Source organism: Fonsecaea monophora (genome assembly GCF_001642475.1).
Source record: "Fonsecaea monophora strain CBS 269.37 chromosome Unknown Scaff5, whole genome shotgun sequence".
NCBI classification, from domain to species: domain Eukaryota; kingdom Fungi; phylum Ascomycota; class Eurotiomycetes; order Chaetothyriales; family Herpotrichiellaceae; genus Fonsecaea; species Fonsecaea monophora.
Window position 1 is genome coordinate 114,473 of NW_019173936.1, and position 25,538 is coordinate 140,010.

General features: G+C 52.3%; 7 protein-coding genes across 7 annotated transcripts; 2 read left to right on the forward strand and 5 right to left on the reverse strand.

Annotated features, from left to right (window-relative positions):
• Window positions 1–300: 300 nt before the first annotated feature.
• On the reverse strand, window positions 301–10,789 carry AYO21_01280 (Beige-like protein; the record flags this gene model as incomplete). The annotated part of the gene is made up of 3 exons (XM_022651263.1): window positions 301–1,264; window positions 1,391–1,581; window positions 3,146–10,789. 3 exons carry the CDS (start codon window positions 10,787–10,789, stop codon window positions 301–303), a joined length of 8,799 nt encoding a protein of 2,932 aa, XP_022516236.1.
• Window positions 10,790–11,613: 824 nt separating this feature from the next.
• AYO21_01281 (hypothetical protein) lies at window positions 11,614–12,397 on the reverse strand (the record flags this gene model as incomplete). The annotated part of the gene is made up of 2 exons (XM_022651264.1): window positions 11,614–11,966; window positions 12,067–12,397. 2 exons carry the CDS (start codon window positions 12,395–12,397, stop codon window positions 11,614–11,616), a joined length of 684 nt encoding a protein of 227 aa, XP_022516237.1.
• A 601-nt stretch (window positions 12,398–12,998) lies between these two features.
• Window positions 12,999–14,543, forward strand: AYO21_01282 (hypothetical protein; the record flags this gene model as incomplete). The annotated part of the gene is made up of 1 exon (XM_022651265.1): window positions 12,999–14,543. One exon carries the CDS (start codon window positions 12,999–13,001, stop codon window positions 14,541–14,543), a length of 1,545 nt encoding a protein of 514 aa, XP_022516238.1.
• Window positions 14,544–15,114: 571 nt separating this feature from the next.
• On the forward strand, window positions 15,115–16,782 carry AYO21_01283 (subtilisin-like protease; the record flags this gene model as incomplete). Its single annotated transcript, XM_022651266.1, has 2 exons — window positions 15,115–15,492; window positions 15,667–16,782. 2 exons carry the CDS (start codon window positions 15,115–15,117, stop codon window positions 16,780–16,782), a joined length of 1,494 nt encoding a protein of 497 aa, XP_022516239.1.
• Window positions 16,783–17,122: 340 nt separating this feature from the next.
• On the reverse strand, window positions 17,123–19,137 carry AYO21_01284 (hypothetical protein; the record flags this gene model as incomplete). Its single annotated transcript, XM_022651267.1, has 3 exons — window positions 17,123–18,390; window positions 18,480–18,773; window positions 19,041–19,137. The coding sequence occupies 3 exons, from the start codon at window positions 19,135–19,137 to the stop codon at window positions 17,123–17,125; spliced, it is 1,659 nt and encodes a 552-aa protein (XP_022516240.1).
• A 965-nt stretch (window positions 19,138–20,102) lies between these two features.
• On the reverse strand, window positions 20,103–22,058 carry AYO21_01285 (hypothetical protein; the record flags this gene model as incomplete). The annotated part of the gene is made up of 1 exon (XM_022651268.1): window positions 20,103–22,058. One exon carries the CDS (start codon window positions 22,056–22,058, stop codon window positions 20,103–20,105), a length of 1,956 nt encoding a protein of 651 aa, XP_022516241.1.
• Window positions 22,059–23,483: 1,425 nt separating this feature from the next.
• Window positions 23,484–25,282, reverse strand: AYO21_01286 (hypothetical protein; the record flags this gene model as incomplete). The annotated part of the gene is made up of 5 exons (XM_022651269.1): window positions 23,484–24,291; window positions 24,348–24,516; window positions 24,568–24,846; window positions 24,900–24,976; window positions 25,038–25,282. The coding sequence occupies 5 exons, from the start codon at window positions 25,280–25,282 to the stop codon at window positions 23,484–23,486; spliced, it is 1,578 nt and encodes a 525-aa protein (XP_022516242.1).
• Window positions 25,283–25,538: the final 256 nt, after the last annotated feature.

Genomic DNA, 25,538 nt, shown 5'->3' on the forward strand with positions numbered 1-25,538 from the left:
TTCGTCTACCACAACGCATTCCCATTGCGCCTATCGTTTCGTACCTAGCCTACACATACCCTGTTCATGTGTCCCAGCTTTACGCAGAGGTAGCTACACAGCCCGCCCTCTGCCGAATCGTATAGTTGTCTTGCTGCCATGTACACAAGGTCCAAGTGTATGCACATGAATATATCAGGTAAACCTAGTCCAGATGATGACCCTGAAAGCCAAACCCATCCACTTCGATATTACCCAGGTGCTTGTTTGTATCCAATCCTACCACTTCACTTCACTGCCTTGCCCAACACCATTTCGACTCTACAATCTCGACCCGTGGATGATCTTCATATCCACAATCAACTCCCGGCCACCATCGTTGATGACCAACACGCGAACGCTTCCTCTACCGTCGGCGAACGCTCGGTCAATGCGGTTGAACAGACCGCCCTGGTCAATGACAGGCAGTCCCTGCTTGACATCGCCGGTCTCGGTCATGCAAACGATCATGCCATCCTCGCGGATGTCCAAGACCCGGTACTGCTTGAAGACAGGGCCAAGCATGGTCTGTACGACAACGGAGGGAGCAGGGTTGCTGATGAAAGAGCTCTCTTCGTGCAATTGACGGGTGAACAGGTCGACACCTAGGTAGCGGTATTGGCCAGTCTGAGAAGACATGCTGATCCGGATGACCTGCGAGGGACGGCCTTGGAGAAGGAGAATGTCACCAATGCGGATGAAGTGGCATTGGATGGGAACACCACGGCCTCCGAAACGAGGCTCGACGAAGCGGACTTGCTCAACGGAGCCATCACGCACGCGGGTAGGGCCGCTGGCCTCTCTTGTATCTGACACCACTACCTCCTCACGGCCACCTTCATGGTGATGGTGGGAGAAGGGGTGCAAGATGCGGTCAGCGGCACGCTCCACCCCGCGGCGGAAGCTGTGGTAGTTGCCCTCGTCGTCGTAGTAACCCATGTCTCTTCTAATTGGTTGATCGACCTTGACCTCTTGTTTCTGGACTGTGACTTCGGCTTGTGCGGGACGGCGACGTTCGTATTCAACGTCGTAGGTGGGATCGACGCGGCGACGGTACTCTCGCTCAGTGATATCTAGCTGAGATTGGAAAGACTTGTCGTAGGTCTGGCGGCGGTCGTAATCAACTTCGACGTGATCTCGAGTGTCTCGGCGATCGATTTCGATGTCAACGTTGGGGGCCCGGGCACCTCGACGGTCAACCTCGATCTCGACGTTGGTGGCCTTGTAGTCAGTGGGCCCACGGTATCTATGATCGGGACGGGTAGGTTAGCAACGGCTCGGAACTGCCGGGCAGATCAATGCGTTAGAAGCACAGGCACAAATCCAAGCAGAGGGGGCATTGTTGCACGGAACTCATGCAGGCGGCACGTACTTCTCGCGTGTGAGCTCTACCTCGGGGTATCGTCGATCACGCTCCTCCGAGATTCGCACGTCCTCTCGTTGATATTGATCGCGGCGTGGACGGTTGTCTCTGTAGGAGATGTCGACTTCTTCCTTGGAAAATCGAGTATCTTCCCGTCCGACGCGCGACGAAGTTCCGGGTAGTTGAACTTCCCCTTCTACCTTTGTGACGGTAGTTTCTTGGGCAGAAGCGTCACTCCTGTACGTAGACGGGAAGACACTGATTGGGATGGGGACTCGGGCGTCAAAGTCCAGATTGCCAGCTCTGAAAGGCGCCTCAACTCTCTTCTCCCTTGCGGCAGTCGAGAGTCAAGACTGTCTTTGGGGGAAACTGGTACTCGGGAACGAGGACGTGAGGAGGAAGAGTTTGCAACGAGGAAGCCAACAATGCACGCTGAGCAAAAATGGATCAACAAATGCTTGCAAAAATTTGGAGCAAAAAACGGCCAAATGTTTACAGGATGTGTTTATGGGAGTGAAAGGGAAAGGGGAAAGGAGAAAGAGCTGGGACCATCAGCAACAAGAGGGCTTTTTAAGGAGCAGTTTGGTGGAGATTGAGGATTGGGCCCAGCTGAAGGGCGACTCGTCTGTCGTCCAGTCAGTGCCTGCGCCTGCAACACACAACAATCGACACGCTTGTTACGCTTGTTGACCCGGTTGTCACGGTAGCGAAAAACGCGAAATCCCAATACAGTTTAGTTTGTCTCTCGGCTCCTCCACCGTCCGATTTGGGTCCACGAGTAACGGTGCCTGCGTGGCTGCACAGAGAATATTATTCCATCTCGACACAATTTCTTCTTGAAAGAAAGAGAATGTGTGTGTGATACCTCATGTTCATGGATGTCCCGGCAGACGACTTGACAAACGCCCAACACCGATCTTCTGGATGGTGTGCCACACTTGCATTGCTCCGCTCTGACCTCGTCCTGTCCGCCAGTCCACCATTCCACCAAGTCCGTCCTCCATCGAGCCCAAAGGACAATCAATCCATCGTGTATCCTGATCATTGGCCTGGTGTTACCCTCCTCCCTCCCCAACGCAGCCAAAGAAACCTTGCATCCAACACCCTACCCAAATCCCCCGGAATCCCGTGCATCACATCTCACACCTTTCTGCCAGTTGACGTGAAGAGAGGGACATGGTTGACGCGTGGGCGGGCTTGGTCCTCTGCCTGCAGCTCCTCAGCTCTTTTCACTCGAGCTAGCTGCATTGGCGCATTTCGGCATCCCATGCAGCTCGCAAAACTTCCCCACCAACCATGGGCCACATGTACAGGGATGCAGATGCAAAAAGAGAGACATCTTCCAAAGACACCTGTAATCAAACTGATGCATGTGGGATTTTTTCTTTCCCATGGCTTGAAACGTTTCTCCTACTCCTTCCTATGCCCTTCTTTGGGGTCTGTGCCATTGGTGTCTACGCGGTCTATCCAACTTTTCCCAGAACAAGGCTTTTGTAGGCGCTTGGAACGCATAGTAAACAGGCCACCTCAACTCAAGATATTCCAGAGCTCGTATCCAAAAGCTCGTCCACCCCCAACCGAAACCTGCGCCTTGCTATGCCTTTCTAACAACTCATAATTGGTGTATCCTGCACCCCTACCTGACAGTGCACCATCCGCAAAGCATATTCTGCGTTAGTGCCTCTGCACACAGTTCCATTCATACTGCATTCATGATTAGCCAAAGCTCTCCGCTGCTCAGCATGTCAGGTCGAGGAAACTCACCACTCGGCCGTCTTCATCCCCAGTGTAGACAACTTGCGGCATGGGGAGGATGCAGCTGATCCCTGCATTCACGTTCGCTCCATCATCCCGGCTGCCGTCAGCATGATTGAGCTGTCGAATGAGCTCCAATTCAAAGCGGCCATCACGGACCACTTTGCTCCAGATACGGACCTGACCCCTCTTGTGGCCGGTAAAGACCAGGTCTCGTTCCAGCCACTCGTTGCCCGCGCCTTCGTAGCATGCGCACGAGACGATGCTCTCCTGCGAGCGGTCTCCAGAGTCCTGTCGCAGGAGCAGATCGCCGTTAAGGGTATACATGCTGATTTCATGCCCGTGACAAAGGACTATATTCCCCGTAACGTCGTTGATGGCCGCACATTGAACTGGCAGATCGCCATCCATCCTGCGAATGAATTCGCTGCGATTGAGATCCCAAAGCATCACTTGTCCATCTGTCGAAGCCGACAATAAGGCGTTAAACGACTTGGATATAGCCAAAGAGCTCACGGGTCTGCGGTGCCCAAAAAGTGTGGCCCGTGGATGCAGTTCCACAGTCTTCCCACTTTCAATGACTGTCCACACAGCTACGGTGCAGTCTGTCCCACCAGTGATCAACGTTTTCGAATCAGCGAACAACGCGCAAGACAATTGCCCAATATGCAGATGCTCAAAGAGCCCGATCTGCTTTCTGCTCTCGGTTGAGTAGAACCGGACACTGTTGTCGGAAAACCCCCATTCAAGGTACATGTCGTAATCCGGAGGGATGTTCAGCCTAAATGGCCCTGAGCACAGCAGTCGATCAGACTTCCAAGAATATCTGAGTGAAGCCACTCTTTCCCCTGTTTCTAGGAGTGTTGATGGGATCCGAGTCAACGATTCTGCGGCAGTGTCAAGCCGTTCGTAGCGATGCCGGATCTGTTCTCGCGCAGGATGCGGTTTGGTAAATACCTGATATGGGGTCTGGCCGAAATTGTGGATGATGCCAATTGTTGCAAGTCGTTCCATTGGGTCGCTAATGGCGTCCAGATCTTTCGCACCTTGGTATGATAGGTAGTGGAATACGTTCACGGCCTCCACAGCAGCTTCGCCTTTCTGTTTGCTGCCAAATATCAGATCGATCCATTTGTGGAGATTGCGGCTAACATAGGGACTCTCAAGTGCTTCGCGCTGTTTGGCAATAAAAATGCGAGGATTACCCTTTGCCCAGGGCGGAAGCTCAACATTTCCGATCGACTGCGATGTCTGCCTGGTACCGAAGTCGAAGTCATTGACGTTGACCAAGAATTCCGGCAGATAATAAAACTCAGGAGTTAACTCGCGGACGTCGCTCATGTTCATTCGGGCTGCTGATTTCCAGGCCCCTTCTATTGAAAAGAACATGCGATCTGGATGATCAAATGTACCCCCCTGTAAAAGGAGATACGACTTGACGAAGGGTTGTAGGCGAATCAGATAAGATGTCACAATCATGGCCGAGGAGTAGTGAGTTCCGTAATGGAAAGCCGGCGTATTGTTGTCGCCCATTTCTGCGAATGTTTGATATCGTTCTCTGAACTCTCTCTCGCGTTCCATCGTTTGACAACCCATTGGTTTGGAAAGATCGCGAAACGTTCTTGGGTCCGTGAGGTCTAGTTCGTCACTCGTGTAGTCTGCGATGACCCACGGGAACACGGGATACTGTGTCAAGTCATTGTACGTTCTTCCCGCCATTGTGTTGATTAGCATGAGATAGTGGAAGTTCGACATTTCCCCCTTTTGCCATTTCCGAGTTGCAGCTAGAGAGCTCGACTGCTGACCAAACACATTTGCAAACTTGGATCCAAGGGTCTGTGGTTCGTCGTCCACACTTCTCAAAGTCTCGTAGCGCCAGGCTGTCTCCGAATGACTGCCCGCTCCGTTAGGTGATGGAGCTTTGGCGCTGATAAGACTGTGCAAGTCGTTCCGAATGTGAGGCGAGACCACAGTCAACAAGTAGCTTCTGCCATCGCCGAAGAAGATCTCGATCGCAACATCTCGGAAAAGAAATCGCCGCTTGGAAACGCTGATAATGTCGGACCACTTCCAACTTCGAGTGCCATGTTCGTCACTCCGGGAGACAATTTTGCGTTCCGTGACATCGCGGCCAGAGATCATTCGGACGTACGGATCCCGCTCTTCTTGTGGCGCTTGCCAAACATTCACGATCTCGCCATCAGCCCGCTGGAAAAAGTTGTCGAGAATGTAAATATAGTCTTTGCCCAGAATGAGGAGGCCTTCCACCGCTTCAAGTCCTAGAATACGAGAGATATTGGCAACGTGCTTGACCTGGTCTCCGCGGTGAAGGCTGCGCATCACTTTCCGATTCTTGTCCTCGAAATCATCCATTTCGGTATTCGGATCTTCAACCAATTCGAAACTCTCCTCGCCTTCCATGGCCTCGCTTTGGGTTTCACTGTCTGCTGTTTGTTTGGTGCTTTCTTGAAGGGATGGGAATGGTTCAGTTCCGCTGTTGACGCGCTTCGGGGTGTCGACAACTGGCGTTACGCCAGGGGGTGTCACACCACCGGGTGTTACACCTATCGATTCCGCTGTGGACATCTTGGTGTTTCTAGTATCAAGCCGCAGTTGTGGCATATCAGACCCTTTCCTCTTTGGCTGTTGATCGTCTTCTGCGTAGGTGTAGTCCTCGTGTAATCGCATTCGCATCCGATTCCGTCCTTCTGTTTGATCCAATCTCCACTTTCTGGATTTATTCGTGGCAAACAGCCCGGCTGGTTTACTTGTATCTCTCTGCATCCGATTAAAGCTGGCTTCGGTGTACACCAGATCATCCTGCTGATCTTGGACCAACCGCTGGTGCTTGAGATATTCAGAGGAGTAGATATTGGCAGTCCAATTTTCGAAAGCGATCTCATGGCGACGAATCAGATCCTCACGGTCGGCCTCTTCTCGTGCCCATTGCTTGAGCTTCTCTCGCCGGCGTGCTATTCTCATCCGTCCGTTTTCTTCAGTCCTTTTGTTTTCTGAAGTGACGAATCCATTCCACTGCTTCGAAAGGGTATCAAAAAACAAAGAATCCAGCTCATTGCGGTGCTCGTCGACCCAGTAGAGAAAAGTTTCATTGTCCAGTTCAACCAGCTTCGAAAATCCGCCAGTCAGGCCTTTCTGCTCCGTTGTGTCGGTCTGCCCGAAAATCGCGGCTGCTTCATCCGGCTTTTGGACTAGTATGATCCTCCACAAATTGGCTGCCGCTTGCCGAACAGCATCAGTGTTGGAAATGAGGTTGGCGTACAAAAGGTGACAAATCAACTGCAGATTAGCCGATTGAGTGTCTTCACCGGACAGTAAGACCGTCTGCCAATAGGTCAACTTTTCCAAAAAGGGTAACGAGTCCTTGTCATGAATTGATGAGAGACTGAGAAGGACTGTCCGGAAAACAACAGCGCGGATGATGGCGACGGTCTGCGCACACAGTCGAACGCTCTTCAATTTTGCAACATCGGGGCGTTGAAGATATTCTAATATGGATCCTGATAAGTCGAGTACCGGGTCGGCACCTCCTATGAACCATCCTTCGAAGAGAGCCTCTTCAAGATGTCCGAAGAGGCGGGCTAGGTTGGTCAATACCCTAGGCTCTGTTAGGATCGACTGATTTAGTGCTATATGGTTAGCGAGCTGGGAGACGGTGTTTCTTAAGATCCACGTTTCGAAGTAAGATTGGTGCTCGATGAAGCCAGGTGGTGTCTTCAGAAAAAGCCCGAGTCCTGGAAACTCCTTCCGAACTAGGATTTGATCCATGAAAACAGATATAACTATCTCCAACAAGCCCTGAACAATGGAATGACTGTCGTGAAGTTCTGGCACCTTTCCCGTAGCAGAGTTTGAGCCGTTCGAGGGTGAAGCTGCTGTGGAGGTGACGGAACCAGTCTGGCGGGCGTGGTCCTTAGTGACGAGCACAAAAGATGAGCCTCTTCGAAGAGTTTTACCCCTGTTCGCCGTAGACGAGTTTTCTGTGTCGATAGTCCGGACAACAGGTGGAGCGGTCGAGAGAGGATGGATAACAACATCTCCACCATCAAATGTAAGCGTTGAATCCCGGGCATCTAGCTCCGTCTTCGCCTCGACCACGTCAGATCCAACCACAACAGGAAATAACACGGCAAGAAGATCTTGGACGTATGAAGACGTGGCTGCAAAATCCCGGAATTTCTGCGACCGAGTGTGGAGGTCGGCAAGGAACTGAACAACAGTGTTGAATGTCTCGACGTGTTGACTCGTTACAATTGTGAGCAAAGGGTTCGGTGGTGCCATTGTTGACATGGAAAGTCGCTCAGGTGGTCCATTCAGCTCTTCCAATGGTGGCGCCAGGAACGAAGCAGCTTGGTGCCTTTTTGACGACACGATGGTCTTCAGGCCGCTCTGCAACATGCCCGTGATGACTTCGAGGATTTCTGGATAGAACACCGAGAGCTCTTTCTTGTTAGCAAAGAGGTCGATGAATCCGTACAGATCAAAGTTTCTATCCAGATCTAGATTTGCAACGTCAAGATCAAACAGAACTGCGAACAAGGCAGGCCATAATGCTGGAAGATGCCACCATCTCTTCAAACGGTAAGTCATGATGGTGAAGCCAGATGTCTTGGACGTATCCTTGAATTTCTTGACATAGGCATCGCCGTGGACGACAAGCAATCTCGCCAGAATTCTCATCGAAAGCACTACGACTTCCGGCGACGTTTCGGACAGCAGATATAGAAGCCACTTGTTTGTCACCGTTTTTGCAAATTTCTTGATCAGGCTGTCGTCGTCTTTGCGGCACAACATTTCCGAATAGAGGCGGAGAACTTCCATTCCAATCTCAAAATGTGACAGAGTCGATACGCCGTCGTCTTTAGGACCGTGAGATGATCCGGCTGACGAACTTCGTTGTCGGACTTCCCGGCGTATGGGTTTCCGCGCTTGTAAGCCCACATTGCGTTTGTTCACGGAGAATGTTATGAACAGAGCGAGAGAGCGTAAAGTTTCCGCAGACAACGTTTGAGGCAAGAGGACCTTGATTGCTGCCATATACTGTGGCATGATGGGACGCATCACGGGCTCGGATTTCAAAGCTTCCATCAGACGTTTGAGCACTCTCATCCTTGTCAGTCTTCTCAAGTTAAACCGTTTGTATTCGCTTTGCTCCGCAAACACCAAAAATTGATCAAAGTATAATTGCTGCACAGGAAGTGGTCCACATCTCCAGAGGCTGGTGTCTGCTACTAAAACTTTGTAGGCCAAAGGGTTGTTGATGACAGATTTTGTCAAATTCTCAGGATTATAGCCGGTGAAAGAAAGGATGGAAGTCAGAACCCGCATGCTCAGCCCGGTCCTATCGAGTCTTGATGTTGGGATTGCCCAAGCGACTTTTGCAGCTTCCCCATTGCTTTGCGAGGGAAGGCTGAGCTTCTCTTTCAACAGCATGGCTAGAATTGCGTAGCCGCCATCTCTTTCCATCACTTCGCTGTTTCTCCAACTGTGTCGGACGGTTTCCAGCAGGATGTCGACTGCGAGGGCAACGTCTTCTGTCGTCCGGGCTCGTTGCACGAGTCCCAATCCGACCGCACCGCAACCGCCCAAACGCCAGCTGGCATCGTCTAGTGATTGCGGGACCGTCACTGTGGGATCGCCCATGAGCAGAAAAACGCCCCGAGCTTGAGTCAATGCATCGTTGATCGAGGGCACTGCGCCATTGATCGCCACAGCACTTGTACCCGAGCGGGTATAGGCCACAAGATTTTTGGCTGCTAGTTTTGACAATGACTTGACCAACTGAGTTTCGTCAATGTTATTTCGATCGTCGTTATCGAGGATTGTCGCAGGGGAAACGTTGATCAATATCTTGTCCTCGCGGATGAGAGTGCTTGCCTTCTGACGGATAGCCATGATGAGTTCTGACTGTTCCTCCTTTCCCGGATGCAGCATCTCGTTCCGTAAATTCAGTGCCGCTGAGGCCTCGTATGTCTGGAAAGAACCAAGGCAATCCTGAAAGTTACCATGGTACTTTGGGCCGAGATAATAAAAGACGGCAATCAAGTCATCACTCATGGTCTCTTGAAACAGAATTGCAGAACCAAGTGACCACTTCGAGAGACAAGCCACTCCGGCAGAACTCGGGGACAAATCCTGGGGTGTACCGAAAAACGCTTGGACCTTGACATTGTTTTGACCTCGTTCACTGAGAGGTGTTGAAGGGTAATTCGCCTTCTGGTGCTCTACGAAATCTCCATCCACGAACAGCAAAGCCTTTGCAGAAGATGTCGTCCGTGGTCGTTTGTGCACCACGCAGATGTGATACCATCGATCTGGCTGAAAAGCAACTGACTTGAACCTGACACTGGGCCTGGTGCCTTGTATCGCTGTCTGCAGAATAAGGTGATGGGTGTCTTTCTCCAGGTAAGCTAGAACGAAACAAGTTTGAGTCCTGTCGAAAGCTCCGAAGAGTGTGGTATGGGCTTGCTTATCGAAGGCGTCAAATCGAGCCCAAAGGCTCAGCGTGTATCCACCAGTATCGAGAGGCGGGAAGGGTCTACCAAGAGTGGACAGTTCCGTGGATGCATAGCCATTCTGGGATAAGTCAAATTGCAGACTAGGTGGCTGCCGGGAGATGGCAATAGCCTCATGCAGGAATGAGGCAGCATCTGAAGAAGAAGTGGCTTGTTTGAAAAGGAAATCAGCATCGTCCAGGTTGGAGACCCCTTCCTGGCAAAGAACCAGGGCTACTTCCTTCATCAGACTTCTTTCGGAGGCAGAGAGTTGCTCTTCAAAGATCAGCTTGAGCACTGCAGTTAAAACTCCAGCCGTGTGTGCGGAGACAATGTTCTGGCGCGATGTCGAAAGTAATTCCTTGAGGCTGAGCGGCAGCGCGACTCTCACAAGTCGTTGCGGAATCTTCCCAGCCTTGACACCGGTTGTCCAAAGCCCAAGCGTCACAGTTAGCAGCTCTGGGACTGCCAGTTCGGTAACATTTGCCAGTGATTTGACAATGCCTGCCCGTACTGAATCGATCGTTTCCTCTGAAAAGAGGTTGTCATCTTGAAAGCTTGTGGATCGTTCCAGAGCACTGTAAATGTCCTCAATCATCTCCACGCCAGTAGCCGCTGCAAAGAGGATCCCGAAGAATTGCTCCAGGTGAAGATCATCGCCCGTCTGGCAAGACAGGAGAGTGAACAGTTGTCCCAGAGTGCATTGCAGCGAGTCCCAACCACCACTATCAACCCTTGTTCTGAAGTATCTCTGATTTCCCTCGTGACCTTCCAAGCCCGCCCCGAGTACGCCGAACCATTGTGAAAGAGACTGAAGGAATGACTTGGCAGTTGCAGGAGGTTCGGTTGGCACAGAGTAAGAGTCGACAAGTGAGCGAAGGAGACGGAGCAGCGCCTGGAAGCCACCGGCTCGTCGAAAGCCACTGTGTGCTCCGTGTATATCACTGTCATCTTTCAGAAAGTGCCGCAGTTGTTGCAGACAGGCTGCTTGATCAAGACTGTTTTGCAGCACATCGTAGGAGCTGTGATCGAGAGCGTCAAGACTCTTGACGAGTTGTGCAATATCCTTGTCTTCCGGACGCAGGATGTCTGCGGTCGACACGGCCCGCGAGCGAGTGTGGGTGTTAACGGTGAGGCCCATGTCTTTGTACAACTCGGGCCCACCTCTTATCTGGCCTTTGCACCGTAGACGATATTTGCCGCGACAGCATAGGGAGAGGTAAAGGCGTCACCAGGTAACTTTGAGTCCGAGTGTGTCTGGAAGTCTGGTCAGAGACCAATACAAAACGCGGCAGGGTATCGAACGGTCAGCATCGGGACATGCCCTGTGTTGGAGCAGCGGGGAAGGACTGTAGATCTTTCACGGACGGCGATGGCGCAGACAGACGTAGGAGGGGTGATGGCTAACAGTGTAGGATTCCAGTTTCATGTAGTAGACATGTTATGGAGTACAATAGTCACTATTGTAAGGGCTGTTGCAGCATTCCACCGCATATGAAGGGGGTTCACTGTGAAGGGTGGAAAACTGCGGGTGACGTTGGAGTCCGCACTTTGTCGGAACCGCTAGATCTGTATTTTGGCCCCCGAACATCACCTCAGCCACCAACGATGGATCACAGACCGAGAACTTCGATGAGATAAAACCTTCTCAGGACAAGATGTAACTCCCTAAAGGAGGCACCAATCAAGAATTCACTGGGATGTAACACTCTCACGTGGCGATTTGGAATGAATCAAGATTGGGATATTTCACAATGAACGCAGCCTGATTTCACGTCCCCTTCCACGGTCGGTCCGCGACATCACAGTCTAGCCCAAAGCGAGGCGTCCGATAACTTGCAAGCCACGAAGGAAGGCTCTGCCACCCATTACCCGAAGGAGTTGGATTCGTGGGTGCGGACAACAATTGAGATTGAGAAAGCATCTTCCCGTTGAAAATCTTCGGAACATATGGTGCGTGGCTTACTAGAGCCCGTGTTCTCTCCTGCCTTTCTCCATGTCTTCATTCAAGCTCTTGACAACCTCTCTGCTTGCCAACCGCTCCATCCACTCGTTGTACTTTGTAAACTTGTCCAACCGTTTCTCCTGCCCCAGATGTTTCAGCAAGTCCTTTGCGAGATTGGCCCAATTGATAAATGACAGATCTGCATATGTGCATTTATCCCCCACAAGATAGGCTTGCTTCGTGGTGGTGAGGTGAGTATCAAGCACGAAAGTAACCCGCTCTATCTCATCAACGTAGCGTGTGATGGCGCTTGGGATTTTCTCAGGATGGTATTTTGTGAACCAGATGGCTTGGCCGAAGTATGGTCCCTGGCCTATAAAAGGATCAATTACTTGTCACTGACTCTGGAACAGGAACGTGATTGGGAAGTGTCTTGTGGCAACACAGACCGAGTCTGCGTCGAGGGGACTGACCTGAAACCTGAAACATCAACCACTGCTGTTGTAGGTACTTTTCAGGAGCGCTCTTGTAGGACAGCTTCCCCTCTTTGTCATACTCGTCGATCAGATATAGGATGATCGCGCCAGACTCCCACAGCGTTATTCCAGTGTTGGGATCCACGATTGCTGGCACGCGGCCATTCACATTGACCCTGGTAAACGACTCGGACTTGACATCGGCAAGTTCGACAATGCGCCAGTCGAAAGGAATACCAAGTTCCTCAAGGATGATGCGTATCTTGTACGGGTTAGGCGCTCCCCAGTGGCCGTAGACCGTCAGAGGCTTTAGTGTACTGGCAGCCATCTTGGTGAAGGAGGACCAAGTGTTTTGGGCAAGAGTAGGCGAAAACTTTATCACAGAAGACAAAAGGTGTCGCTGGAATGTGAACCTCTGGAGGTAATTGAATAGATAGAAGAGCTTTGCCCATGATCTAGGATTTGGGCTGGTCCTCCTCGACTTTTATACCCCAGCGGCTGCTGACCTTCATGGTCGGCCGGATTGCAAATCGTCGTCGCATGCTTCTTGCTCATCATGGACTCCCCACAGTCACATCGCAGCCGCCTACTTTCAGCTTTGATTCGACCGAGAAGTGGCATGGGAAGGTGTTGGCAAGGCCAACAGAGGGAAAGCAGCGACGGAGCCCCGTTTTTCGTTTAACCATCATGACATTAGTGGTATAACTCAAAGAGGTTTAGTCTAGGGCTTGCAAGTGTAGCCTTACACAACATCCCAAGCCTCCATTCTACTCTTCTACAACACGAGGTCAGCAACAGCCACGCTTGCTCGCGAGAAACCCTTTGACTGCCCTTGGATCTCGTCCGAGACGGAGGACGGAATGCTCCAGTACAAAGCCTCCATCGGCCCCCTGACTTATTGAGTCCGAGAAGAACATTCAGCATCGGCCATGGAGAAAACTGATTACCTGTTTGTGCATTTGACCTCGTCTCCTAGGGACCGAGTATCACAGCAACTCCAATACGCTGCATGCAAGGCCCACATTTCTAGGAGAGCTCACCGGAAACGGCGACAAAAGCAGAAGAAGCAGGAAGACGATACGGGCAGCAGTCAAGCTCCGGACTCGGCTCGTAGTCTCTTCCTACTGCCTCTCGAAATCAGGGGTAACTCGGACCCTTTCAACTCCCATATGATCACAGTGTCGCCAATTGTGAACCAAGCAGTCTCATTTGTCCGGTTCCATCTCAATCGGTGCTGGTCACCGAGTTACATGGCATATTTTCAGGACAACAGCCCAGGAAACTGTCCCATATTAGGGACCAGCAGCACAATTGGCACGATGGCAGCAGAATGGATCTGGTCTTTTTTTGTTGCAGACGTGGGAACGTTCTGGTCTGCTGTGGCCAGCATACTGCCACTAATGATTCGCTTCGTTCCGTCAGAGAGGGCACAAGAACTCCATCGAGTTTCTCTGGAGCTCAAGGCAAGGATCCTGGCAGGCCTGAGAGAGACCTTGCAGAATAAGCCACTGAATTCTCAGCCTAGCATGACTCTGATCTATCAAGTCAAAGCGCTCTTTCGTGAAGCTACGACGAGCGGAGACACCCATAGTGCCTGCGTCCATGCAAGGCTTCTGTTCTGGCTTACCAACCAATTACCTATCACAGAATGCCAAGGGGGTGAAGATGTCCTGGGTATAGCTTTGTGGGGGGACAGCCTCTCAGCCTTGTTTCAACTCCGACGACCGATTTTCAATTACCTCAGTTGGATGCCTCAGATCGTTGCTACTACATGGAATTCGGCAGAATCCTCGCTTCCCAATCTTCGGGGAGGTCATGTACCTGTACCTGAATGTGTGGTCAGTCCTCAGCTTCAAGAGGCTTTCAGTCACATCAGGCGGGTCCTCAACATCGGTAAGATTCCAATGCCTCCTGACAACGACGAGCATCTCAGGCGTGCCCGGTTGATCTTCCACTGGGTTACCACCAAGTCCGAATATCACATAAGCAGGTTGTTGGATTTGTATTTCGATCTCCTAGAGATCGAGAATCTCAACGAGCTGTCTGAAGGTGGAAGGCATACCGAGGCTGCTCTTGCGCTGGCTCTGTTATATGTTTTCCAGAAGAGCTTCAGCGACACCTCGCAATCTGGCTGTATTGATGTTCACGACAGCGCGACCATCATTCTCCCAGCCCTTCTGACCAGAATACAATCTGCGTTTTCGAGCTGCTCCCCAACAGAACGGATCATGTACAAAGATGCACATTTCTGGATACTCTTCATAGGCTCGTTTTGCGAAGAGCACTTACGGTATCAGTACTCACAGGGAAACGATAGGAACGGGGGGTGGTTCCATCAGCACCTTGCCGAGCAAGCCCTCGGAAACAGACTCATCAGTTGGGGTGATGCCAGAGTTGTGCTTGGGAGATTTGTTGTAAATGATTTTCTCACGCCCCCCGCCCAGGAGTGGTATGAACAGAATTGTCGATGCTAGAACTCGAGAATTAGGAGACAACGGATGCTTGTACTCGGTACCTCGAAGACACAGAGGGATGTTCTCCGTGCCAGGTACCCGCTGACGTGTTGGGGGTGGAGATACGGGCGAGACGGGGGGCGTGATGCGTGATGGAGACGCATGGATGAAAGCAGCCAATCTGGACCCGTGGATAAGTTCAGGGTCCTCCGGGATCCGCAACCGGCCAAAGTGCCTTGCCTTGCCTTGCCAGCAGTCACTCGGACACCCACTGAAACCCCCCCAAAGCCTCCAAGCTCCCCGGCAACAACTGGGTCTAGCCCGAAGCTGCGTAAGTGGCAGCCTGGTTTAGGCGGTAGTGCGGCAAGTAGTCATGCGTCCACTTGTGGCTGTGGCATCATCTACTGTATCTCTTATCCCATCTCTCTTGGTTCCTTAAAGATACCATCCTCCCCATCACTCTCATCATCACCTTCGACTCCTTCACTTTCCCCATCTCCTGTGCAGCTTGATTCATCCAAGCTCGCACTTCCATTGTCCTTTTTCTTTTCCATTTATCTCATCTTCCTGCGGCTGTCAACCCATCTTCATCATGAAGGGTTACGCATTCGCCTTATCGCTCCTCCCACTGTTGGCGGCAGGCTCGCCAGTCCTCGTCGACACCATCCACAACGATGCTGCTCCTGTCATCTCCTCGTCCAATGCAAAGGAGATTCCCGACTCTTACATGGTCATCTTCAAGAAGCATGTGACCGAGCGAGATGCTAGCGCCCATCACTCGTGGATTCAGGATGCCCATGTGTCACACGAGTCCCGCAAGCTGGAGCTTCGGAAACGCAGCCAAGTTCCTATGTCGGATGAGACTGTCTTTGAAGGGTTGAGACACACCTACAACATTCCCGGCGGCCTCTTGGGCTATGCTGGCCATTTCGATGAAGGAGTCATCGAGTTGGTCCGAAGGCACCCGGATGTAAGTTCCTATCTCACTCGTTTCCGCTCTTCGGTCTTCAGTTGGCCTGCGCACATTTGATATCATCGATACGATGGTGTTGCTATGATTTCGCCGTATTCACAAGCTACTTTTCCCACCGTGCCCTCCGCACTTTGGTGTATTGGTTCGAAGCTCACGTGCTTGATTGCTTAGGTTGAATACATTGAGCGTGACTCCGAGGTCCGAACCATGAACTCTACTCCGTCGCTCGAGAAGAACGCCCCCTGGGGCCTTGCCCGTATCTCTCATCGTGAAGCCTTGGGCTTTGGCAACTTTAACAAATACCTCTACTCTGCGGACGGCGGTGAGGGCGTCGACGCCTACGTCATTGACACCGGTACCAACATCGAGCACGTGGATTTTGAGGGCCGTGCCAGCTGGGGCAAGACAATCCCCGTTGGCGATGAAGATGTGGATGGTAACGGACATGGTACACACTGCTCTGGCACGATCGCTGGCAAGAAATTTGGTGTCGCCAAGAAGGCCAATGTCTACGCCGTGAAGGTCCTCAAGTCGAATGGGTCTGGCACCATGTCCGATGTTGTCAAGGGCGTCGAATGGGCTGCAAACTCTCACTCCGAAGCCGTTAGCGCCGCAAAGAAGGGCAAGAAGAAGGGCTTCAAGGGCAGTGTCGCCAACATGAGTTTGGGAGGCGGCAAGTCCAGAGTCCTGGATCTTGCCGTCAACGCCGCCGTGGACACTGGTCTTCACTTTGCAGTCGCTGCCGGAAACGACAACGCCGATTCTTGCAACTATTCCCCTGCTGCCGCTGAGAAGGCCATCACGGTCGGTGCCTCCACCTTGGCCGATGAGCGTGCTTACTTCTCCAACTACGGCACCTGCAACGACATCTTTGCTCCTGGTCTCAACATTCTTTCCACCTGGATTGGCAGCAAGTATGCCACCAACATCATCTCTGGCACTTCTATGGCTTCCCCTCACATCTGCGGTCTCCTTGCCTACTTCCTGTCTCTTCAACCATCGAGCGATTCCGCATATGCCGTTGCTGCCATCACCCCTAAGCAAATGAAGGCAAACATGATCTCCATCGCTACCGAGGGTGCTCTTTCCAATGTTCCCTCTGACACTGCCAACATCCTGGCATGGAACGGTGGTGGCAAGTCCAACTACACTGAGATCATTGGCGACGGCGGCTACACTTTCCGCCAATCCAACGCTGAGTCGTATCTCTCTGAGAAGGCCTCCGAGCTGAAGGCCGAGCTGAAGCAGATTGCGGCCGAACTTGAGGCTCTGATTGAGAAGTCTTAGAAGGTTGCATGAGCTGCTCCAATTCTAGGGTCCTGCATTTCAGCTATGCGTTGAAAGAAAGGGCACATTGTTCGGGCAAATATGGGTCTGGGACGGGGTCAGGTGGTTTCATCCTAGATTTGGTCGGACTGGTAACCATAGCTCCCCCTGTTCTCGCGGGAGGCTGAGCTCATGTACTTGAGATATATTGGTACTCCTGACATACAATCAGAATGCTTTATCAGCAAGATGTGTTTACGTGAATCTGTATTTTGAACGGTTATATGGCCCGTCGTGTAAGATGTCCATGGCTTAATCGTGGTTTGTGGTGCGTGAAAACTCTCTCGTCCCGTCTGAACCTCTACCGTGTACTCGTCCTGCCCAGCAAAGGGGTCGTTTCTTCATGAGCATCTAGTTTTGCCTTCTTTCGCCTTTCCGTCCTCTTTATCCCTCGACCTCCACTGTCCTCTCCATCAGCTATAATCTCCTCGTCATCGTCCTCGTCGTCGACTTCCTTTTGCGGCAGAAGCTTGAACTCTCCGTCCATGACGCGGCTCACGACCCACGAGCCCCTTTCGGCCGCGGCCTTGAAGAACTCCTGGTTCTCCTCAAAGGTCCTATTCCCAGACTCGGGACAGTACAGGTACGTCCACAGGCCGGCGAGAGCGTTGGTGGCGGCGAAGACCAGGAAGAGGTAGAACTCGAGGCGGTCGAAGCCGATCGGGGTCAGCAGGGTGACGGCGAAGTTGGCCAGGCCCCACACGACGACGCTGACGGCGGCGCCCTGCGCGCGCGCCGTCGACGGGTAGATCTCCGTGGGCACAAGCCAGGGGGGCACGAGCCAGCAGATCCCGAAGACGGCCGTCGCCGCGTACAGCGCCGCGACGCCGGGGATGCCCGTCGCGAGCAGCGGGATGGAGAGGGCACGGCGGTTATACGCCAGGCCGCCCAGCAGGGTGAGCAGGGCGAAGGAGGCGGAGAGCCACCAGGCCCCGACGACCATCAGCTTGCGTCGCCCGACGCGGTCGATCAAAACCCACGCGATGGTCATCATTGCGAAGTAAAACACGTAGTTCCCCAGCGTGATGAACTCGGCCGTGGCCACGCCAAAGCCCAGCAGCTGGAAGATCTGGGCCCCAAACACCGACACGGCCCCGTAGCCTGTTAGAGCCTGGTTGACCTGGCCCATGACTGTCACCACGGTCGGGTGGAACTGCGACCCGCCAGGACACAGCATATCGGCGTACGAAACGGTGCCTTCTTCCTGTTCCCGCTTGTGCGCCTTGGTCAGTTCGTCGATGCGGTCGTCGACCTGGTCCCGACCAAACACCCGGGCGATACTGCGCTTGGCGCGCTCGTTGTCGCCGTGCAGGACACACCACCGCGGTGTCTCGGGTAGGAGGTTCGCGACCGCGAGGAGCAGGACCGGGTATATCTGCATCACGATGATGGGCACGCGCCACGCCCACTGGTTCCACTTGCCCAGGCCGTGCGTGACCCCGACGTTGAGGATGTATGCCATGTTCAGGCCGAAGATGTTGGCTTGGAATTCCTGCGCCAGCGCCGTGCCGCGGGCGTCGTCTTCTTGGAGCTCCGAGCTATACACGGGGACGACTGCGTCGATGCCTCCTGTTTTTTTTTGGCAAGGAGGGCCCGGTCAACAGAAGTTCCAAAGGTTTGGGGGCGTTGGGTTTCTCGAAGAGCTGCGACCTACGTACCGACTCCCAGTCCCATGACAATCCTCCCGGACAGCATCGTCGCCAGCGCAGCCTGCTGGCTCGTGTTGCCCATCCCCGCGACGAACATGAGCAGATTCCCCAGACTGGCGGTCGCCAGACACGCGAAGATGGCCGGCTTGCGGCCATTTGCGTCCGCAAAGCGCGACGCCAACACGGCTCCCAGAGCACATCCCAGGTAGTAGACCGAGACGACGAGCCCGACCATGGCCGAGTTCCCGGCAATGCCCATGGTGTAGAGGTAGCTGTAGTTGGTGTTGATGAGGGACATCATTCCTAGCGGAGATCAGTTCTCAGTTCTCGTTCCGTATGAGGTACCCTTCTCTCAAAAGACTCGCACACGCTGGTATACGATGGAGATTTTTCTGGCATTTGAGAAAAGAGGCGCAGCCCCAGCTCTTCGCTGACACGGATATGGGAACACTGCTTTCCATACTCATCCACCCGTAAGAGGCACTAGGCACTCGACAAACAACCAGGAAAAGACTACCCCTGAACTCAACGAAACTGTGGCTCTTTTTTCTGCCAATTCCATTTTCTTACCTTGATCGTACCCATACAGCGCAATGGCCGTGGAACTGAACATGACCACCTGGGTCTGCTTGTCCATGATCCTCCTCAGACTGAACTTTCCGGTCATCTTGTTTGTGGTGGGATTTCTGCGGCGATGGGTCTTTGCGATGACAAACCTCCTATCGCCACTTTCTTTCGAGTAGTTGCAGACAGGCCCAGATGAAGAAGAGTGTGCGTGTTTTCCTAACTTGATGAGTCTCTCGTCTCGTGTCTCTATAACTCTATGACTCTCTTCGGGTATATTCGATAGCCAATAGTTCTCTCCTCGTTGTCGTCGTTGTCGTCGTGATCCGCTCAAAGAAGCAATAATGTAAAGAGACAAGCTAAAATTGCAAAAGAAAGAAACTCGACACTCCCAAACGGAGACTGTATAGGCTGGTTAGGCGTCGAAGTCGTAATCGAAGCTCATCGGCATGGTTGGTTGGTTGGCTGGTTGGTTCGCAGAGAACTCAGCACACAAGAACAACAGTAGCAACAACAATAACCACCATGGTGCCGGTCTGGCGTCGACTATATACTATTCTGTGTGGGTGTATGTATATAAATTATTTGGACATGCACGACATGATGCCAAAAAGTAAAAAGTGGGAGCTGCTCACAACCCAGCTCGAAGGCGGGATGGGGAAAAAGAAAGAAAACAAGGTCATGACGTCGTCTGCTCTTTTTTGCTACTACATAATAACTAATAATGCTACTAGTGCTACTAATTGAAGCCAAAAGCCGGGGGTGGTCTACTCGGTACATGTCTAGTTCTATATACCGAGGACGATGGTGTTAGCAGTTCGATCGGGTCCTTCAGATCGGCTGATCTCGCGTCCTGGCACGCCGATATCCACAGACAACAACCACATATGTATATATGTCAAGGCCCTACTTTCTACTCACAGCCCCTATGGGGTTCCCCAGAGATCGCTTAATTGACTGACTGACTAGTTGAGGCAACTCTCCAAAAATTCTAGTTCTGCGAAGAAATAGTATTACACTCTAAAATAAGATATCTATAAGCGTCACACATTCTAGGCGTTAACAATGTCATAAACTCAAAGACCGCCGTCCGCGCCTCTTCTGTAGCAGCAGATCTCTCCCCCCGTCCAGCGTGGACTGTTTATTGGGTTCAAGCCCATCATACCGGCCAGCTGGCATGGGACCTTGTATGCCAAACCCTTCCTGCTCGTCCAAAATATCAACATGCCGGATGACATCGCCGTCAATCTCGTTTCGAAACACAAAGTCTGGGCCCGGCTCTCTCCACCCGTATTTCACCCTCAGCTCCGATAGCTCCTCCGCGATCTCGTAGCTGGTCAGCAAACAGCCCTTGTCGCCCAATCTTTCGACAATAGGACGCAGCAGTCGGGCGGCGCTCAGCAAGTTGTCGTCGCGAATGACGGCCGAGTTGGCCCAGGTCACGACACACAACAATGTCACCAGTTGAACAAACGGCAGGAGTCCTAAGATTGACGCTGACCATCGCCACTCCACACTCACCACTTGCGCAGGGACCGCGTACCACCCCGACGCATTTCGCCGTGGCCCATTGTAGTCGATGGCGGCCACTGCTTCGACGCTAAACTCCATGACCCGCTGGGATATCATGTCTGCATCTGCAGGAATATCGGGGCTCCAGTACGTCTCCGTGTTGTATCGGACATACTGGTACATGTCATCCCGGGTGTAATTGAATCCAGACCAGCCAATTGCTCCGGCGACAATCCTTGCTTGTTGGTCTGACAACTCAAACGACTCCGCCGGTTCACCAGAATCAACATATTCTTTGATCCCGCGCACCTCTGATACCGTGTTTTGGCACCTGAAGAATGCTGCCTCGGGGATCGTATTGCCGTTGGCGCTCTGCAGCGCCAACACTTCCGTGCACCGCGGCCCACAGGTAGAGTTGAGTACACCGACGTACGTCATTGCGCCTGGTCCTACATGCTCCACGTTGAAAGTAGATAGCCCTCCAGCCTCGTCACGGTAAGTAACGGAAGTACTGGTTCCATTACCGCCTTCGATGACTTGCAGTTGCCGACAATCGCCCGTCACACTGACATTGCGGTGAGACACCAAGGTGAGTTGAGGGTTTTGGAGACTCTGGTCTTGAAACACATAAGTCATGACACTCCAGTCATGGTTGCCGTAAATCATTGGAGTGCCAGGTGTTCCATAGCTCGGAACACTCCCCTGCCCAGGCGGATTACCACCAACGAAGAAATAGTCCTGACCCTGAATCCCAAAGTAATTTGCAGATCCCAACTGCGCATCAAAGGTGGGATCTTTGGCTCCCCAAATGTCACGGATGACGGTCAAATCAGCGATGCTCATCGTCCCGAATCGACGTTCTGGAATGTTGGAGGTGTTGAGGTTGTACGTCAATCCTAGCAAGGCCACGAGGATTTGCACCACGAGGTTGATTCCAAGCCACAAGACACAAAGCAACTGCGTCGTGTTAAGCCAGAACCAGGCTCTTCCTGGAGTCCTTGCAGTCAAAAATAATCGAGCCACCTTTCGCAAACTGTCACAGCGCAACAATAAATCGAATTCTTTCAAAGGCCGGTATTTCTCGGTCAGAATTCTCCACCGCATCATCATGGCGTATTCTCGTAGTGAGCTGGTCAGGTTGTTCCCGAGAAACAGCGAAAGAAGCACAATGAGGGCGTTGAAGGCCTTGACTTGTGTTACTGTCATCCACAAGAGGTCTCCAAAGACTCCGAGGCAGAGAGCTAAGAGGCCGCACAGCAGCAGCGTGAGAAACCATTGCCAGAGACCCACAGCCAACAACCGGCGACGTTGGCGGTCAGGTTTGAATTCTCGTGTTGTCCGCGATGCGAATCCAAACCCATCGGTTGAGACTGAGTGCCTCCATGGTTGTCGTAGTCGAGGAGGCCCGAACTTGGGGTAGGACCGACTGGAACTTGGCGAAGGAAGGCTGTTGGTGAAGGTCAAAGGATCTTGCGATACCTCTGAAATCGGCTGAAGAGGGGGCTTTTCCATATGGCTGGATAGCAGGCATGAGACATTGTCTGAATGGGCCACAGAGACAATTTATCGGAATGATAAAGGTGGGATGTCGTGGTCTTGAGGCTTCTGTGCCATCTGGGGTCGAGCGGCGTTGGGGGGCGTGGCATGACTGGCGATAAACGACACAACAGAGTTTTGCTTCTCTGGGAGTCTCAAGAGGGGGAGAATTTCTTGTCCTTGGATCGTGACCAGTCAATCGAGTGTACCAAGACGTGGAAGTGGTGCCTGCCGGCGGTCGAGACCCGAAATGCTCAAAAGAGAACAGCAGCTGGAAGAATAAGAACAATATTGAAAAGCTTAACAGCGGGTGCGGTTCCTCGTTCAAGCCAAGCTGATAGGGCGACCCCGGAGGGGGTTGGATGAGCGAACTGGGTCTTTAGCTTCTCGCTATTCTCTGACGGAGACCATGGGATTCCTCTTTCATGATAGGCCTATGTATATTTCACATGTTCTCAGATCCATTTTTCGTCTCGAACTGCATCGCGGGGCACAGGTACGCGTAAGAGTAAGAGACTATGCATCATTGATTGTGATCAGCATCTGGGCATTGATGACTTGGGTCGCGGTGTTGACTTGATCACCGTGGATAAGACCCCAACAAAATTGACGATTCACATGCCATGATGCGGTGTTTCGAAGAGGTCGAAGTACGAGTATGGGATGGGGCTGTTGGGTCCCACAAACAAACCGTGGCTTGAAGAGAAACGTGTAGTTGATAGGGTTACAGGTTGACAGGTTGACATCAGCCTTGGTGGCCTGGTGCTGGTGCTGGAACGGAGATGAGTCTTCGCCTGCGTCTGCACCTGCGACTGCGACTGCGCCAAGCTTCGAAGCCTGCCACCTGCGAACCTGATCTTCACCATCTCAAACATCACCACCGTTCATGATTGTCTCCTACACTGTATGCCCATTACGGACATTAGAGCCAACTCACAATCCTGTGTTGTGACGTTGTCAACCTATTACACCATCCTTCGGAGCCCTTTAAAACAGGAGGAATAAGAGATGCTGTGCTCATATTGTGTTCTCAACCATTCACAACTCAGAGAAAACAGGAGCTTACTATCAAATTGATAGAATCTGGCCAGATCCTTTCCATGCAGGACTAGGCAGTCTTCTGACGCGGTCCCTGAGCCTAGGTCGGTTGTGCGCGAGTTTTTTTCCTTTAGATGGAACTTCCCAGAGATTCGAGCCGATAGCCGCTAGATACTCTTCGACAACAAGCACCAGTTCGCCTCCGGTCACGGCCGAAGAGCTTGGGGTTGTTGCCTGACATCTCGCTAGAAAACACTCTGTCGCCCTCTGGCTAACGTCTAGGTTGTGGCAACGTCGCTTGAGAAGTTACGCCCCTAACCGGCGCTGGTGCCGCTGTGGCATCTTGACTCATGTAACTTTTCATTATGCTCCGATCGCAGCCAACGCTGACGACTCCGTCTCGATCACGGGTCCAGTGTAAACCCTCCTGCCTCTGAAAAAGTAATACAAAGCGCCCCCTCCAACCCAACCAGCCAGCACCACCGTCGAATAATTCATATTCTGGGCGGTCACTGGCTGGAAGTTTGGGAATGTGCTGAAGATCATGGCAAAAATGAGCCACACAATTGCAAGGACGTTGGTGAGAACTCCTCCCAATTTGCCGAGTTTGAAAGGTCCGTACTCGTCTTTGGATAGCTTCACTCTTCCGTAAATGACCATGTAGATGACTGGCAGCAGGTAAGACAGATACATGCCGATGATTGCCATAGATAGAATGGCATTGAAAGCTGTGGTATTCCCGAGATAGATGAAACCCAGCAATCCTTGGAGCACTGAGACAAGAACGATCATCCGCACCGGGACTTTGAGCTTGCTATCGACATGCGCAAAGTATTTCGCAAAGGGGGTCGCCTCATCTCGTGCAAAAGCCCAGAATGTACGGCTCGTCGATGTCAGACCTGCAGCATTCGCAGCAGTGGCGATCAGACATATTACCAACGACAGAGTGGTTGCTCCGGCAGGGGATTTGGTGACGTTGAGATATAGTTGCATGAAGGGAAAGCCAGTGGGCGATTCGAGGAGGCTTGGTAGATCACCAAGAGAGAACAGGAGCATCAAGCAATATGCAAATCCGATGATGCCGTTGGCGACGACAGAACCGACCATGGCGATTGGCACATTGCGACTTGGCCGGGGCATTTCTTCGGAAAGATGCGCAGCTGCATCATACCTGCATCACCATCTGGTCAGTGGATGACGACTGGAGAACGAGAAGAAGAGACATACCCGAGAAATGGATAGACTGAGCTGAGGAGCCCAATGAGCCATGCAACTCCATCACTGCTCCAGCCACTAGAATTCGACACCTGGGCAAACACATAATCGGCAGAGTGTTTGGGCGCCATGACCCCAAGCACGATGAAGATGGTGACGAAACCGAGGATATGCAAGACGCCTAGGGATGTTAGAAGTGTAGCCAAGCAGGAGTATTTGCGTTCATGCTCACCAGAGGCGAGGTTGGTATGAGGTAGGATCTTTGACCCCCAGATATTTACCGCTGCAGCATAGAGCAAGACGAGCCAGTAAAACAACATTCCCTGCCATCGTTGGGGGACATATGTGTCGGGATGATTTAGTGTGATCAAGGCTTGAAACTGGAGGCCAGCTGCAAATGCTGCGGATGCTGTCAGGACGATTTGACCTCCGACAGAGATCCATCCCGTGAACCAGGACGCGACGACTCTCGAGCCTCGTGGTGCGAGGACAGCGACCCAATGATATTGGCCTGGTGAATGTCAGTCGTGTCTCGCGGTCCTTGAGGAATGGAGTCTTCTTTACCTCCCGCCGTCGGCCAGATGCTAGAGATCTCAGCAAGTGAGAGGGCAATTGCCACGGTGCCCGCGAAGGATATAATGCTTTGGTTCTGTCAGTTGAAGCCAGAGGGACAAAGATCGAGACTCATCAGTCGAAACATACTAGTTGTAAAAGAGACAAGGCGCACCACCACTGATCAAGGCGGCAGCAACAACTGATGACAGTGCCTCCCACGTGGCCATCAAGCAGAGACACAAGGAGCCAAGAGACCATATCGAGAAATCCCGCTGCAGCTCCTGCTTGTGGCCCAGGGCAGCGAGCAGCTGTTCGTCATTGAGCGACTGCCTGTTGACTGGTGGCACAGTCTCCACTTCCTCTTTCCTCGTTGCCAGCTTTTCAATATCCATTCTGCCGGTGAGCGTTTGGAGTGCCTCGAATGGACACAGTCCCACCACCTGGGGCCCCAAGCAGTCTTAAATGCTTCATCCCGATAGACACGACCCCGGATGAGTGAGAGCACCTGTGATTAGGCATATCTGCATCTCTTGGCCTCGTGGATCTGGGGTATTACCCACCACGGAGAAACGGGTTGACACGCGGCTACATTCCTCGCACACGAGGCCAGTAACGACACAGCGTTACGTAAACTGATGATATTTCCAG